The sequence below is a fragment of the Eptatretus burgeri genome, chromosome 5 (genome assembly GCF_056783735.1).
Source record: "Eptatretus burgeri isolate ZD-2024b chromosome 5, Ebu_testis_v1, whole genome shotgun sequence".
In the NCBI taxonomy this organism is placed as follows: Eukaryota; Metazoa; Chordata; class Myxini; order Myxiniformes; family Myxinidae; genus Eptatretus; species Eptatretus burgeri.
Genome location: NC_140965.1, coordinates 13,961,920 through 13,978,939, shown reverse-complemented (window position 1 = coordinate 13,978,939; position 17,020 = coordinate 13,961,920). Strand labels below are relative to the sequence as shown.

Below are 17,020 nucleotides of genomic sequence, written 5' to 3'. Positions count from 1 at the left end.
GTTTATATAACTATTTGATGACCCCAGGAAGCTGGGTTGGCAACTCAACGTCTGCGTGGATCTGAGATGGACGCCATGCTGGCCGAGCGGGACCGCCAGCTGGCCGAGAAGGAGGCCTTCATTGTGCATCTGCAGGTCGCTGGTGCTTCACCGGTCACCTCGAGCGCAGAGCTGCAGGAATTGCAGGTCCTCGGATGTTCTGGGCCGTTTGCCGATTTATTTTATTTACATCCTTCGTTATTCTTGCAACGGTTGAGTTTACGACGCCATTGGATGATATTTAGGTCTGTTCTGCTGCATATGATTTGGTTTGCATCTCCCCTATAACCTTTGATGAGTTTTACCCCTGGAGAATTTCACTTTGTTTTCAAAATACTTTTTAACTCTTGAGATATTTAAGCGTAAAGACTTGTTTTGAAGTACATTTTGTGTGCAAGTTTGCATTTCTGTCGTAATATATGTATTAAAGTAGCTGGATTTATCTATCTGTCAATGTCTCTGAGTGTCTGTCTGTCTGTCACGCTCTTTTTTGCTGGGATGTTATTACGGCGTTGCATCTAGCGCTAGGCTAGGCCTCAACGGATGTGCACATGATCCTAGTGTCCGGCACTCAATCCTTCCTGTCGCTTTGCTGAGTTCATCTGACACCACAACCCATATATCTGACTATCTCACGTCCGTAGGCGATGGGCTGAATGCCAATCACTTGGTGTTGAGATGATTGATTGATAAGATGGCGGTGTAGCAAGACCGCTTTACGTCATTACGGCATTATCTCCAGCGCTAAACTCAGCCTTTTTGGCAGTGTATTATTCACGACTCGATGAGAATTGCATTCTGCAACTGGGGGGGGGGGGGGATACATGACGTAACGTCTGATCCCTGGGAACGTACACAAAGTTCATAATATATATATATATATATATATATATATATATATATATATATATATATATATATATATATATATATATATATATATTGTTTTTTTAGCAAATAATTGTGCGTATTACTAAAACGAACGCTGGATAAGCACGAAACAAAATGTTTCTGGAATGAAAAAATGCAAATATTGACTGTCAATAAACTGCATTACTGTACTGTAACATGTAAGTTATGTCAATCAACTACTGTCAGTGAAGTGACCAGTTCAATGTTTGGTTTATCGTAAACTAGCAGGGACCCGCGGAACATCTGCGCAATGAAAAATGTGACCAAGTCGTCAACTGTCCCTTTCCCCGCCCCCTCACAAGCCATAAGACTTCAACCTCCACCGCGCAACCCCAAGTCCTCACCCCTTCCAACCCTCGGGCATAAATCCTCTCCCCACAACAAGCTTTCAAACTCTCACCCCTGCCCCCACCACAATTCCTCACCATTCCCCCCAAAGCATCAACCTCTCCTTCCCATCTCTGTCTCATATTTGCTCTCCCCACCCCAAGTCCTCTCCCTTCCCCTCACAACCATAAGGTGTTGATCCACTTCCCATTCCAAGTCCTCAATCCCCCTCTCCCCACCCCCCAACTTCTCACCCCCCCTCAACCTCCTCCACCAAACTCTGTCCCATCTTTGCTCGAAACCTTCCTCCAGCCCCAACTCTGTCCTCCCTTCCTCACTCCCCTCCCCGCTCAGAAAAGCGAACGAGCATTCCCACTTTGAAACAGCAGAATATTAAATGCTTTCTTTATCATATCATTCTATCACCGACTTCATAGAAACTGCGATTTAAACAGCTCCTACTTGTCATGTCCCATCATGGTCAATTATCCAACTCACAATCTGGCGAAATATGCGAAAACCCATGGAATTGTAATTCTTAAGTGACCATTAGACCCAAAACCAATTGTCTTCTTCTTGATGTATGTATACACATCGTTAAAAGTAAATAATGACGGATGTTTTCTTTCACAATGTCTCGAGATTCCAGCAAGTCCTCCACAAAGACCATTATAATGCAGGGGTGCAAATTAACGGCCGCCCGGTCGCCAATGGCGCCTAACTTTTGTGCTGGGCGGGTACACAATACTGCCTTTCCTGCCCGGCTGGCGAATCGCCGGTGATTCCTGTTATTTTGTACAATTTGTACTAGCTTCTCTCCTAGTTTTCTCAACTAGAACTACTGTTTTTGTCCGCAGAAATCCGTAGGAATCACCAGTAATTCTGCGGCGGCCATTTTGTCTGTTTTCATGTCGTTCCAAATCACGCGTGATTGCGCGAGATTTGACGGTTTGGACGCATTTTCTCATGCCCAGGTTGGTTAAATGAGTGAATTTGGGTGAATGAATCAGTTTCATTCGTGAGGTTAGGTGAATGAGTGAGTTTGATAAGGCTTTTGGGTTAATGAGTGAGTTAGATGAATGAGTGAGTTTGGGTGAGGTTAGGTGGATGAGTGAGTTTATATGTGATGTTGGGTGGACGAGTAGTACCCCCACCATTGTCCATCACCCACAACCCCCCTCCACCCCATCGTCCATCACCCACAACCACCCATCACCCACAAAAATGCCCCCCCCAGCACGACTCGCAACCCCCTGCCCCCCCATCACCCACACAAAAAAGGTTCCCCCCCATCACCCACAACCTCCTCCTCCTCCCTGCATCATCCCCCACCCCCACCCCACTCATCAAACTCACTCATCCATCCATCCAACTCACTCATCCACCCAACCTCCTCCATCAAACTCATTCATTCTGCAAACCTCCTCCATTAAACTCACTCATCCAACCAACCTCACTCATCAAACTCACTCATCAAACTCACTCATCCAACCAACCTCACTCATCAAACTCACTCATCCAAACAACCTCACTCATCAAACTCACTCATCCAACCAACCTCACTCATCAAACTCACTCATCCAACCAACCTCACTCATCAAACTCGCTCATCCAACCAACCTCACTCATCAAACTCACTCATCCAACCAACCTCACTCATCAAACTCACTCATCCAACCAACCTCACTCATCAAACTCACTCATACAACCAACTTCACTCATCAAACTCACTCATGTGAGTATATTAAAAGTGTTTGATATCAAATTTGTGACTTTTGTCTTTATTTTATCAGACCGGTAGAAATTCTGCTGGGCCGGTAACTTTTTCTAGTCACCGGCCCTGCTGGCCGGTGGATAAAAATGTTAATTTGCACCCCTGTAAGGACGTGGGTTTTATGGTCCCAGGTCGAGTCGTTTAAGAGAAAAGTTAAATAATAGCAAAGACCTGCATAACCTCTGTGGTGAAAGCCCTGCTTGAGAGAATGCGACACAGTTATTGGGACATGGCGATTGTGAATACGACGCGTCCGAAGATGTCTTTGACTTTGCATAGTAGAAAGCACCAACATGGCGGTCATATGATTTTTCAGGTTGAAATTGTGGGTGGAACTAGGCTGGATGCACTCGTGCACGGTGCCTTTTATAGCATAGATTATCGGCGTGTAAAATACCCGGGGCAGCATTATGCATTGCTGATTTGCACTGTGGCACACTTTTGCTTTCCAGGATTTGAAGGTGCAGCTGATGCAGAGTACAGCGAAGGTGCGCGACCAGGCCGCTATGATCAAAGGCCTGACGAGGCAAGTGGAAGGTGGGGAGGAGGCACGTGGGTTGCTACAAGAACAGCTTGAGCGGGAGCGACATGGTTGGCATCAGCGACAAGAGGCCTACGAGGAAACGGTTTGTGCGAGTGAATTGGATTGGGGGTGGAGAAGGGAGGGAGCGGTGGGAGTATTTTCCTATGTTCTATAATTATTTTCCATCTTAAATGCATCATTGTGTTATCCTGGTAAGTCTTTGGGGTGATGGAATACGGGTAGAAAATGGACAAATGCTCATTGGTTTATTTTCCAATCTATACTGGAAGAGAGATGTCTGTGTCACCATTTTTCTCAAAGATGGCCAAACGGATCTTTGTCAAACTTTCAGAGGTTCATCAGTGAGTGCCAGGGGGTGTTTTACGTACTTTGGAATAAAAAAGAAGAAGTTGGATTTTTTTTTTTTAATCGTTCGATTGCGCCAAAGCCTTTGTCGTGATGTGAAAGGTAATATTAAATCATCCTTGACCCCATTCCTAAGTGAGTGCTGGGAAGTGCATAGGCACCCACAAAAAAATAGAAAAAAAAAAGAATAAAAATTGTGATTTCTTCAAAATGTTGACAGGATGAGAACAGCACCGGGTAACGCCGGGTACCCCTGCCATCCTTATCTATATTGCGAACCGTGGTGTCTGTCCATGCATTAGTCTGTCTCCCGTTTGCGGTGGCCGTTTACCGCGCTGCGTTTGAAGAGCTGCTGATTGCTTTTTTTGCATTTTCCTTTCACTTTTCTTCATGCAATAAAGTCAGTCCCTTCCAGTAATCTTTAAAATCAACATGAACATCTGGATTAAATTGATTTCATACAAATCTTCATGAAGTAACACACAATTTAAAACAGCTATATTTTGCACTCTTTATATATATATATATATATATATATATATATATATATATATATATATATATATATATATATATATATATATATATATATATATATATATATATATATATATATATGTATGTACAGTGGGGAGAACAAGTATTTGATACACTGCCGATTTTGCAGGTTTTCCCACTTACAAAGCACGTAGAGGTCTGTAATTTTTATCATTGGTACACGTCAACTGTGAAAGATGGAATCTAAAACAAAAATCCTGAAAATCACATTGTATGATTTTTAAATAATTAATTTGCATTTTATTGCATGAAATAAGTATTTGATCACCTACCAACCAGTAAGAATTCCAGCTCTCACAGACCTGTTAGTTTTGTCTTTCAGAAGCCCTCCCATTCTCCACTCATTACCTGTATTAACTGCACCTGTTTGAACTCGTTTTCTGCATAAAAGACAGCTGTCCACATTCAATCAATCAGACTCCAACCTCTCCACAATGGGCAAGACCAGAGAGCTGTCTAAGGACATCAGGGACAAAATTGTAGACTTGCACAAGGCTGGGATGGGCTACAGGACAATAGGCAAGCAGCTTGGTGAGAAGGCAACAACTGTTGGCGCAATTATTAGAAAATGGAAGAAGTTCAAGATAACAGTCAATCTCCCTCGGTCTGGGGCTCCATGCAAGATCTTACCTCGTGGAGCCTCAATGATCATGAGAAAGGTGAGGCATCAGCCCAGAACTACACGGCAGGACCTGGTCAATGACCTGAAGGGAGCTGGGACCACGGTATCAAAGAAAACCATAAGTAACACACTACGCCGTCATGGATTAAAATCCTGCAGTGCACGCAAGGTCCCTCTGCTCAAGCCAGCGCATGTCCAGGCCCGTCTGAAGTTTGCCAATGACCATCTGGATGATCCAGAGGAGGAATGGGAGAAGGTCATGTGGTCTGAGACCAAAATAGAGCTTTTTGGGTTAAACTCCACTCGCCATGTTTGGAGGAAGAAGAAGGATGAGTACAACCCCAAGAACACCATCCCAACAGTGAAGCATGGAGGTGGAAACATCATTCTTTGGGGATGCTTTTCTGCAAAGGGGACAGGACGACTACACCGTATTGAGGGGAGGATGGATGGGGCCATGTATCACGAGATCTTAGCCAACAACCTCCTTCCCTCAACAAGAGCATTGAAGATGGGGCGTGGCTGGGTCTTCCAGCATGACAACGACCCGAAACACACAGCCAGGGCAACTAAGGAGTGGCTCCGTAAGAAGCATCTGAAGGTCCCGGAGTGGCCTAGCCATTCTCCAGACCTGAACCCAAGAGAAAATCTTTGGAGGGAGCTGAAGGTCTGTGTTGCCCAGCGACAGCCCCGAAACCTGAAGGATCTGGAGAAGATCTGTATGGAGGAGTGGGCCAAAATCCCTGCTGCAGTCTGTGCAAACCTGGTTAAGTACTACAGGAAACGTCTGATCTCTGTAATTGCAAACAAAGGTTTCTGTACCAAATATTAAGTTCTGTTTATCTGATGTATCAAATACTTATTTCATGCAATAAAATGCAAATTAATTATTTAAAAATCATACAATGTGATTTTCAGGATTTTTGTTTTAGATTCCGTCTTTCACAGTTGACGTGTACCTATGATGAAAACTACAGACCTCTACGTGCTTTGTAAGTGGGAAAACCTGCAAAATCGGCAGTGTATCAAATACTTGTTCTACCCACTGTAGATATGCTGGGCAACTACAGGTACCCCTGGCAGTTGATTATAAAAGGTGTCTTTATAGTTGGCATATTGTTTTTTTGTTGTTGTTTTTCTTCATCCCCCACATTTAGCTTCCTGTTTTTCATGGCCAACTTTGAAAAACTAATGGTTATGTTTGAGCAAGCAGAGTAAGCACATCTCATTAAAAGGTTGCTTATTGAGAGAAACTCTAGAGGGCAATCTCACAGCATGTCGGCTGTTTTGGTTGGTGAAAAAGGCAATGTTTGCACATTATTTCCCCAATAAATAAATGGTCTTAAATTATAGAGACTTCAGTCAAGGCTTGTTACGTAATGGTAAATATTTAAAATACCTTCTGGGGTGTTGTTTTTTTTCCTGGCTGTTAGGATTGGAGGAGCCAAATTAACATTTACCTCATGAGTTACCACCATAAGATGTACATTGAGAATAAATCATTATTGTTTCTCATTATAAATGAAGCTATTGATTTCCTTGAAATGCATTTGTTGTGGTCTGTTGCGAATTATTTGATCACCATCTGCATTGGTTAGATCGTCCCAACAAGTAGTTCAAGCAACCACCTGTAGCAATTAATAGTGGGTGAGACTTTTATATTGTGGGGGACCTGAAAAAGGCTGCTCTTGAGAGATGAACTATACACCGCTCAATATAATTTACAGGCCTTATGTTTTTTTTGTTGGATTGCATGTCTCTAGTTATATAACTAAGAGATCTGCTCTGCCAAAGCTCTTGCGAAACTTGATTATTGGGCAAAAGGTTATCTCATGTGTCATGATTGAGCAAAAAATATGACATTGGCAAAAATTATGTTTTTCCTGTGGAATCATCGAAATGAAGATATGTAATATTATTTCTATAGATATTAATTCACCTGTGCATAGCGTATATAAGCAATGCCCAGAAAAATCAACAAATTCTTAAAAAAGAGATTATTTTACTTTGATTTCAGTATTTGAATCGCATATTATTGTCCATAACTCAGGTACGCACTCAACATGTACATGATATAACAATATAATTGATGTCAAAATTACCTCTGATGACCCGTGCATAGATTACACTGTAAAAGATGAACAGATGAACTTGAGACTCTCTTCATACTGTGTATGAACTATACCCCGATTTGATTTAAATTTCTGATTTTATTCAACATTTGTCTATTGGTGTCCTCATTGAAATGGTGATGACTATTTTGCTGAATAACTATTTATTGCAGTGAATTCTTCCGACAAGTTAAACCATAGCTGATAAATAGAATACCATGACATGTTCTTAACTTTTACTTGGGTTTATTTTTCACAACATCCATGGAAGTCGACATTTAAGATAAGTTTTTATTTATGTTATTTGTCATTTTAACACATTTTGTTAATTAAGCTTGCTTCACAGACTGGAAAGTCGTAACTTTGTTTGTATAAAATCTACAACAGAAGAATCACCTTGGTGATTCAAGGGCCGAAGAAAATAACCCCACTCCCTCAGATCTTCAAACAGTGCTCGTCATCGACGCAATATAATTTGGTCAACAATATCAACACCTTGGCTGCATAACGTTTGGTGAACTTCAGACGAAGTGTTTAGAGAAGATACTTGCTTTGATGCCAGTTAATTGTGACTCAATTTTGTTGGTGACAGATATGATGTTGACCTCAACAAAAATTTGAAAAGTGAGGAAAGATTCAGATGTGAGAAGGGCCAGGTGAAGAGCGGAGCATGAGATCCAAGATGTTGTAACAATCCCTCATGAAGAGAAACCTTTTATCAACAACCCATTATACAGGGCAGGCCTTCTGAACTTCCTTGTTAGAGAGTCATGCATCAAGCATCACGCTACATTACCAACAGGAATGAGGCTGATACTAAGGGTGTGTTATTTGATCCTGGTAGAACTGTTCTGTTGATGTCAAATGACCCATTCGAGCTTCCCTGGGCTATCGTGCGCAGCTTGTGAAGAGGCTGCTAGCCACATCTTCACATATGTTGCATTCTGTGTACACAATTATGGATGTCAGAGGGTCGTTGTTCAGGCCACAGATACAGATGTGCTATTGATGGACTTGTACTACGGAACATGCGTCCTTTCTTAGACGAGCTGTGGTTTGACAAGTCACGTGTATTTGCCCCGTCACAAAATTGCTGCTGACCTCGCCAGTGTGTGCAACGCTGATCCATCTTTAGTCACTTCAGTCCTGCAAAGTGCACACGTTTTAACCGCAGCAAGAAACGTGCAATGAAATTTTCCCTTGAGAATGTTTCTATCTTGCAAGCTTTGGCACAGTATGGTGAACCAAATAGCGATCGAGATGAACAATACAGAAGTTAAAAATGCAGCAAAGGTTTTCTTCAAGGGGCTTTACAATATACATGATTTTGAAGGTAATTTTAATGAATAACGAACACACCTTTGCCGCAACAAAGGGTGATCTATGCAGTCTACCACCAACGGAAGTTGCCTTCTACTTCCATATGCTATGAGGATTGCCTGAAATAGCAATCAGTAAAATAGCGCACAAGTCTGATCCGATACTCCTCGAGGCATTGTCATTTGGCCTTGTTCATTTGGATGGTACACTGGTGCCAATTATGATGGACAAATATAATCAAAGCCACCATTTCAAAACAGAGCAAGTGCTGTTGTTGCGTAAAGAGCAAATGCGTTTGTCGTTCATGTGCAAAAGCAAAAGTAAAGTGTGTGGTTGCCTGCACGTATGCTGCCAATGCGAATAAGTGTGGCAGGTTGGAGAATTTGCAAGACAGTGACAGTGATTAAATATGTTTTGCTTTGAATAGTAACATCATTAATTGGTGTTTTTGTATTTTGAAGAATCGTTGTGAGTTGGCCAAACTTGGCTTGGAGAAAGATAAATATACAAAATTCTGAATAAATATGCTGTATTAATCATGTTAATTCACGATATGATTTTTCATTGTAAATTTAATGTATGTAAGTTGTTCTACAATATAAATATAAATGTCAAATGAGTCGCAGAACATGCATTTGCTAAATCACGAGAATATGCAGGGACAAAAATTAAAATAGAGGGGTGGGAGGGGGGGGTGGGGTTGATATACTGTGAGACCCCGACATTAGCGGTTCATAAAATGTGACGTGTTCCTACATTTGCGGCACGATGCTTTGCATATTCGCTGTTTTTTGTTTGTTTGTTGATTTTCCTTTTTTGCCAGTGTATTCACAGATTTTTTTTTTGCTGTTTTTCACGATTTTTGATTTTATTTTATGAATCATGAACCGCTGGGAACCGATTCCCCATTTTCCCATTTGAAACAATGCCCCAACATTCGCAGATTTGACATTCAGGGTATTTTTTTAGGAACGTATTTTGACATCAATTATATTGTTATATCATGTATATGTTGAGTGGGTACCTGCATTATGGACTATAATGTGTGATACAAATACTGAAATCGAAGTAAAATAATGTATTATCAAACAATTTTTGTTGATTGTTTTTAATTTTCTCAATTTATAAACCTTGTGAACATTGTTTATATACGCTATACATAGTTTAATTAATATGCATGTAAATAATGTTTACATATCTTTATTTCGATGATTCCACAACGAGAAAATGTAATCTTTGTCAATATCGTATTTTTTGTTGCTCATTCACGACACACATGGCGTCATCTTTTGCCGAATAATTAAATTTCGTAACAGCTTTGGCTGGGCAGACCTTTTAATTATATTACTAGAGACATCCATCTATCAAAAAACATAAGGTCTGTGCATTATATTGAGTGGTGTGTAGTTCAACTTCTTATTTTGAGGTCTGAATCCCTGACTAATCTGGCTCATGCAGTCCTTTATTTATTTACTAGTATAGGTACCAGGTCCTCATCCCACCCCACTTCCCTCCCTCCAGGATTTCCACCCCACTCATTCCCCTCCCCTCCCTCCACCCACCCTACCCTTTCTCTCACACCTCCCACCCCACCCCTTCCCTCTGGACCATTCAAAGTCTTACCCATTCAGTTTCAAAACAGGTTGGAGCCACTGCATAGGACGGGCCGATGGTGTGCCTCGCACCTGCCACTGCGGCGAGGATCCCGCCCAACAGTGGCGCGCGCAGGCAAGACTAGTATCTTCCTCCTCCCACCCCATACCCCCCCCTCTCGACTCCCACCACACCCCTTCCCCTTCGTCCTCCCATCTTTTCCCCTCCCTCATCATACTCCTCCCCTGGCCCTCTCACCTCCTCCTGCCTCATGCCCCTCCCTCCCAAAAATAACATCCTAAATGAAAGCAGATCACAAAAAAGGGGGAAACTATGCGATCTCGTGTTTAGAAAAAAAATAGTAACAAAAAAAAATAAAATTGCGGGGCCCATACTTTGTACTTTGATCCATCGATCAGTGATTACAAAGGAGAATAGGATGTTTTTTTGTGTGTGTGTTTAGCAGAGTGACAGAGCGTGCAGAGTGAACTGTGTCTTCGTGCGGAGTAGTGCCAGGTGACCATGTGTGTACACACACACACACACACACACACACACACACACACACACACACACACACACACACACACACACACACACACACACACACACACACACACACACACACACACACACACACACACACACACACACACACCTACACACACTTGCTGACACACTGATATTTATTTTATATTTTTGATCATGCTAATTTAAAATGCCAAATTGATACAATATTCTTTCAGCAAATATTGAACTTTTGTCTTCATAGTACACCTGCTCCCAATGGGAGTAGCAGGAAGGTTCATGTTATTTATCCTCTCTGGGGTATATAGATTGCAGTGGATCTCGGCTTGGGCCCATTAATCTCTGGGGGACGCGATAAGCATCTAATGCCTCAAGAACGTTGTGTTTCCTCCCTTTCAGTTTCGTGTTAGACAGCACTAGCAGCTGTTTTAAAAGGTAATCGTATGTGTTTATAAATATATATTTTTTGCCTCCCACGAAATGCCATGATGAGCTATTTATACACATTAACACGGTGTTTGTTCAAGGAAAACCCCATTGGGGTGGGGAGGATATTGTTCGAATTAATACTGTTTTGTAATAACATTAATATTATGCTATTATCATTACCTTCGCATTCTGCAAAAGGTTGTGTTTTGGTCAGCGTGTATTTATTTTTTATTTATTTATTTATTTGTAATCTTGTGATTCGTAAAACTCAAAAAGTATTAAACCGAATTGCATGAAATTTCGTGGGATGATTGGTTATTAGCCAGGAAGCATTCAATTAGATTTTGGGATCGTTCGGGTCAAAGGTCAAGGTCAAGGTCACGAAAAGGTCAAAATCGTCTTTTTACGATAACACGGTCAATTTTTATTCAATTTGCATGCAACTAACGCCAAAATGTTCAGAATTCAACGCCTCATCTTGTGATATGCAATATGACACAATGACGCCCATACTCTTGTTACCGGTTAGGGGTCAAAGGTCAGGGGGGTCACGACCTTGAAAAATATGCGGTTTTTGTCATAACGCAGTCAATTCTTGTCCGGTTTACATGAACCCAGCACCAAAATGTTCAGAATTTAATGCCCAATCTTGTGACACAATGACGTCATAACACATGTTACCAGTTGGGGTAAAATGTCGGGGGGGGGGGTCACGCCCTTGAAAAATATGCGGTTTTCGGCATAACTCAGTCAATTCTTATTCGATTTGCATGAAACCAGCATCAAACGAGATTACCTTCTCTTGTTGAAACGTTGTATTCACCGAGCTTGCGAGTGAAGACTCGCCAAAATGATGTGAGTTGATTGTTGTTTAGTCCGTAGCCCCCGAAAGTCGGGGGGGGGGGGTCATGACATTATAGATGTGGTTTGTGTCATAAGACCATTCATATGAAACCAGTTCCCCACACTCATACCAAGAACAAAAAAAGTAGTGGCGGCGAAGGTATGCGCTCTATGAGTGCCCATTCTAGTTCGTGTTGTTATTAGTCCCCTACCGGTTTCACTGGAGAGGATTATAGGTTTGCTCGCCATCTGTCTGTCCTTCCGTCCATCCTTCCTGTGGTTTTTCAGATATATTTTTTTTCCCATACTCTTTAACATATTCAACTGAAACTTGGTACATGGCTTTATTATGATAAGCTACAAAACTGCAAGCTTGAGTTCCAGGCCATTTCGTCAATTTTTCACAGAGTTATTCCCTTTTTGTACTTCGAAGAAAATATCGCATCGGTAAGGGGACGTGTTGCAAAGCAATTCTCGCTGTTGTTATTTTTCTTATTAGAAACGACCTTGGAAAATCGCCATGATAAAGGCCCAGTCACACCTTGACGTTTTAGCCAGCAATGGCAACGTATTAAAATGTATGTAAAACGCTGGCTTACGTTGAACTTTTGATGTTTTTTTTTTAAAGATTCGGACGTATTCATAACGACTTGGTCTTATGCATAACGTATTAGTAATGGACACAGAACGTTTCGTTGTGTTATAGATAACTTATACCAACGAATGCTGAACCTGTTGTCGGCCTTCACAACCTATGCCCAACGATAGTCTAACTTATGCATAGCGCGCTGCACGCATCGCCGACAATGATGTGACATACCCTATTAAAAGGCTGCCGCACAACGATTCAAACCATAACCACCGCAGAAATGGAAGTGTCAACATCGCAGTCACACCTTGGCGATCTTGCCAGCGTATGCCGACCTCTGAAAAATGCGTCTAAAACGCTGACGCACGTCGAATACGGTATGGGTAAGTTTGGTATGCGTGAATAGAACGCTAAAGTACGCTATCATACGTCGTATGAAGTGGAGTACGTCTTGTAATTTTGAACATGTTGAAAATTTTACGACGTACTTGCCGTATGACGCATGCTCCGCATGCGATGGGAATAAGTTGTACGCACGATATGCGATCGTTGACACACATCGACACACGTGACTTGTACGTTACTCACAAGTCGAAACGCGTCGAGGTAATGGTTAAGGCCCGGTCACACCTTGACGTTTTAGCCAGCGATGGCAACGTATTAAAATGTATGTAAAACGCTGACTTGCGTTGAGCTTTTGATGTTTTTTTTAAAAGATTCGGACGTATTTATAACGACTTGGTCTTATGTATAATGCATTGGTAATGGACACAGAACGTTTCGTTGTGTTATAGATAACTTATACCAACGAATGCTGAACCTGTTGTCGGCCTACACAACCGATGCCCAACGATAGTCTAACTTAGGCATAGCGCGTTGCACGCATCGCCGACGATGTCGTGACGTAGCCTATTAAAAGGCTGACGCACAACGATTCGAATCATAACTGCCGTAGAACTGGAAGTGTCAACATCGCGGTCACACCTTGGCGATCTTGCCAGCGTATGCCGACCTAAGAAAAATGTGTCTAAAACGTTGGGGCACGTCAAATACGGTATGAGTAAGTTTGGTATACGTGAGTAGAACGCTAAAGTACGCTATCATACGTCGTAGTAAGTAGAGTACGTCAAGAAATTTGAAACATGTTCAAAATTTTACGACGTACTCGGCATATGACACTCGTTCCGCATGCGATGGGGATAAGTTTTACACACGATATGTGGACGCTTACACACGTCCACAAACGTTACTTATAAGCTACTCATAAGTCGAAACACGTCGTGGTAATGTCTTTTTTACGCGAAACTTATTTCTAACTTATGTTTGACGTGCTTTGAACCAATTCTTTATGTAGTCCCAACACACATCGACGTATGTAGACGTATTCCAATGACATCTTCCGGTCGACAAAAAAAAATAAATTAACGTGTTTCTAGCTTACAACTGCCATATAAAGACGTGTTCCCAGCGGTTTTGGGAATTGGTATATAAAAATGCTGCTCATAAAAGGGGAACCCAACAGTGTTTTCGAGTCCTTTTTGAGTCGATATCCATGTCAGGTCAGGTCAGGTATGGGAGCATGTGCCAGAACAGCGCGTCGCTGCGTCCACTTTCCGCCAGTACTCCAGGGGCCTCCGTCTGGCCATCCCCCAGGCAGATGCCAGGCCCATCCCCATCTCCTTGAGATGATGGTCAACCTGCTGCAACCATGAGGCACGTGGTCGGCCCACTGGCCTCCTCCACTCATGAGACTCCCTCGCTGAGAGAATCTGGTGAGCAGGATCAGCGTCAGGAAAACATCAGATGTCCATGTCAGTAGTAACAGTATCAGTATCAGTATTAGTATTAGTATTAGTCGTAGTTTGTTCATGTTTGGCGGTAGTAGGTGAGTGTGAGGGGCAGGGTGTGGGTTATGATGGATCGTCCTTGCGTTTAACGATTTAAATGATAAACTCAACGATTTAAATGGCTGCATCTCCACTATTGAAAGTAGACGCTTGCGCTCAACAATTGGATTTTTTTTACACTCAACGACTTTTAAACGGTACCACTCAGCTATTTTCATTGTTTACAATGAACGATTTAAATTGCTGTCACTCGCCTTTGTTTTTTGACGCTGGGGTTTGGAAATTTGAAGCGTTTCTACTGAACGTGTTAAAACGCTCAAACTCGACTATTTTAAATAGACGCTGCCGATGGACAATTGGAATCATAGCCAAGCTAGACATCGAAGTGTGAACATCCTCGTCATGCCGAAGAAAAGTTTGAAGAATGCTGCAAATAAGTGTCCTGGCCGTGGCCGTGGACGCTGACGCAAGGACGATCCATTATACCGACGTCTTTCAGCCTATGAGTAACTTAAAAGTAACGTCTGTCGATGTGTGGCAACGATCGCGTAACGTGCAAACAACACGTTAGAAATAAGTTTCGGGTACGCGAAACATTACCTCAGCGTGTCTCAACTTATGATTAACTTACAAGTAGCATGTGTTGATGTCTGTCAACGATCGCAGACCGTGCATACAACTTGTGGCCAGCGTAGCGGAACGTGTGAGTCGTACGCCGGCATACGTCGTGAAATTTCAAGCATGAAAAAGTTTGAGGACAACCAAAAAGTACAACGTTTAAAGCCAACGTACAACGACGTATGGCAGTGTTTTTCAGCGTGCTCTCAATGTTATCAAAACTTACCCATAACGTATTCAACGTGTGCCAGCTTTTTAGAAAAAAAAAAATCAAACATCGGCATACGTTGGCTAAAACGTCAAGGTGTGACCGGGCCTTTAGCGTCAGTGTTCCAAACTCCCGGTGTTTTTTTTCTTCGGTATGACGGTGTTCAGTGTAAAGTGCGGTTATGATTTAAATCGTTGAGCGGCAGACTATTAATTATATTATATTATAACCGCACTAGAAATCGAAGTGTCAAAATCACCATCATACTGAAGGAAGGTGGAAAAAAAAAAACTAAAAAAAAAAAACCAGGGAGTCTGGAACACTGGCGCTAACCATTACCTTGATGTGTTTTGACTTATGAGCACCTTACAAGTAACGTGTGTCGATGTGTTTCACCGATCGCGTAACGTGAGTACAACACGTTACTCATAGGTTAGAAATAAGTTTCGGGTACGCTAAACATTACCTTGACGTGTTTCGACTTATGAGTAACTTACAAGTAACGTGTGTCAACGATCGCGTGACGTGCCTACAACTTATGGCCAGCGTTATGCGGAATGTGTGAGTCATACGCTGGCATAAGTCTCAAAATTTCAAGCATGGAAAATTTGAGGACAACCGAAAAGTACAACGTTTAAAGCCAGCGTACAACGATGTATGGCAGTGTTTTTCAGCGTGCTCTCAATGTTATCAAAACTTACCCATAACGTATTCAACGTGTACCAGCGTTTTAGACAAATTTTCCAAAAATCGGCATAAGCTGGCTAAAACGTCAAGGTGTGACTGGGCCTTAAGCTATCGATACACCTTAACATGGATTTCGCCCAAGCTGGAAAACCCACTTGGGGAGGGGGGGTAAATTAAGACGCTACAACCTCCATTGTGTGACCCTTCGTCCTCCTGTCAAGTTTGGTTGAGATTGAACAAGTAGCGACCGAATCTATCATGGTGAAAAAGACAGACAGACAGACAGATACCATATTTTAGTTTGATTATAATCTTCAGTCCATCACTGAACCAAATTGACATTCAATTCACGCAAATTGCTCACAAAAAATAGACCGTCCTTCAATCGTGATCACAATCGGAAATATTGGCGTTTTTCGGCATGCGACGTCACCCGTTGGAAATTGTTCTTGGGCTGTTGTTTATTTCTTATGATCAGGGGAACCCAGCATTGCCAGGTGTTGCCTGGTCTATTTTTTGTGGGGGGCCTAAAACACTGCCCGACACCCACTAAGGAATGGTGTTGGGGATCATTTAATATTACCTTTCACATAGCTGCAAAGGCTTTGGCTTAAAGCAATAAAATATATATATTTTTATTTTAAAGGGTTCCCCCCCCCTTAAAGCACTCCCCGGCATACAAACATGAACCTCCGAAATCAAACAACTGACCAAACACACCACTAGCGTATCAGGAGGAACCTGGATAGGATTCTGGTTTCGGCTGCTACTGCTCTACTCTCAAACCTAATCAGGTGCAGCCAAGTGAACCTTACAAAAACTATATGCAACATTCACCTCTCCATTCACAAAGTTTGATGATGTTCCGTTCAGCCATCTCTGAGAAAAATGGTGACCTACACTGAGACAAATGCCTTAATGTTTATTTAATGGTTTTAAAAAATAAAAATATACATGCTCTCGGCTCATGGAAGAGCTATCACACAGATCAAAATCGCAACACAACAAAGCGAACAGACGGAGAAAGGGGAAAACGCCAACAACAGGATGGTGGGAGAAAGTACAGATGGAGATGGACAAAGAAGGGATGCAGTTAATGCCGAGGGGTAAGGGAGAACGTAAAGTG

General features: G+C 42.1%; 1 protein-coding gene across 3 annotated transcripts in view; it reads left to right on the top strand.

Moving 5' to 3' along the window:
- GOLGB1 (golgin B1) overlaps positions 1-17,020 on the top strand; it is a 124,483-nt gene that overhangs the window by 19,317 nt on the left and 88,146 nt on the right. For all 3 annotated transcript variants that reach the window (XM_085880780.1, XM_085880778.1, XM_085880779.1), the window contains exons 6-7: positions 28-186; positions 3,505-3,678. In XM_085880780.1, coding sequence (XP_085736906.1) covers positions 28-186; positions 3,505-3,678 — 333 coding nt within the window. The remainder of the gene's footprint in view (positions 1-27; positions 187-3,504; positions 3,679-17,020) is intronic.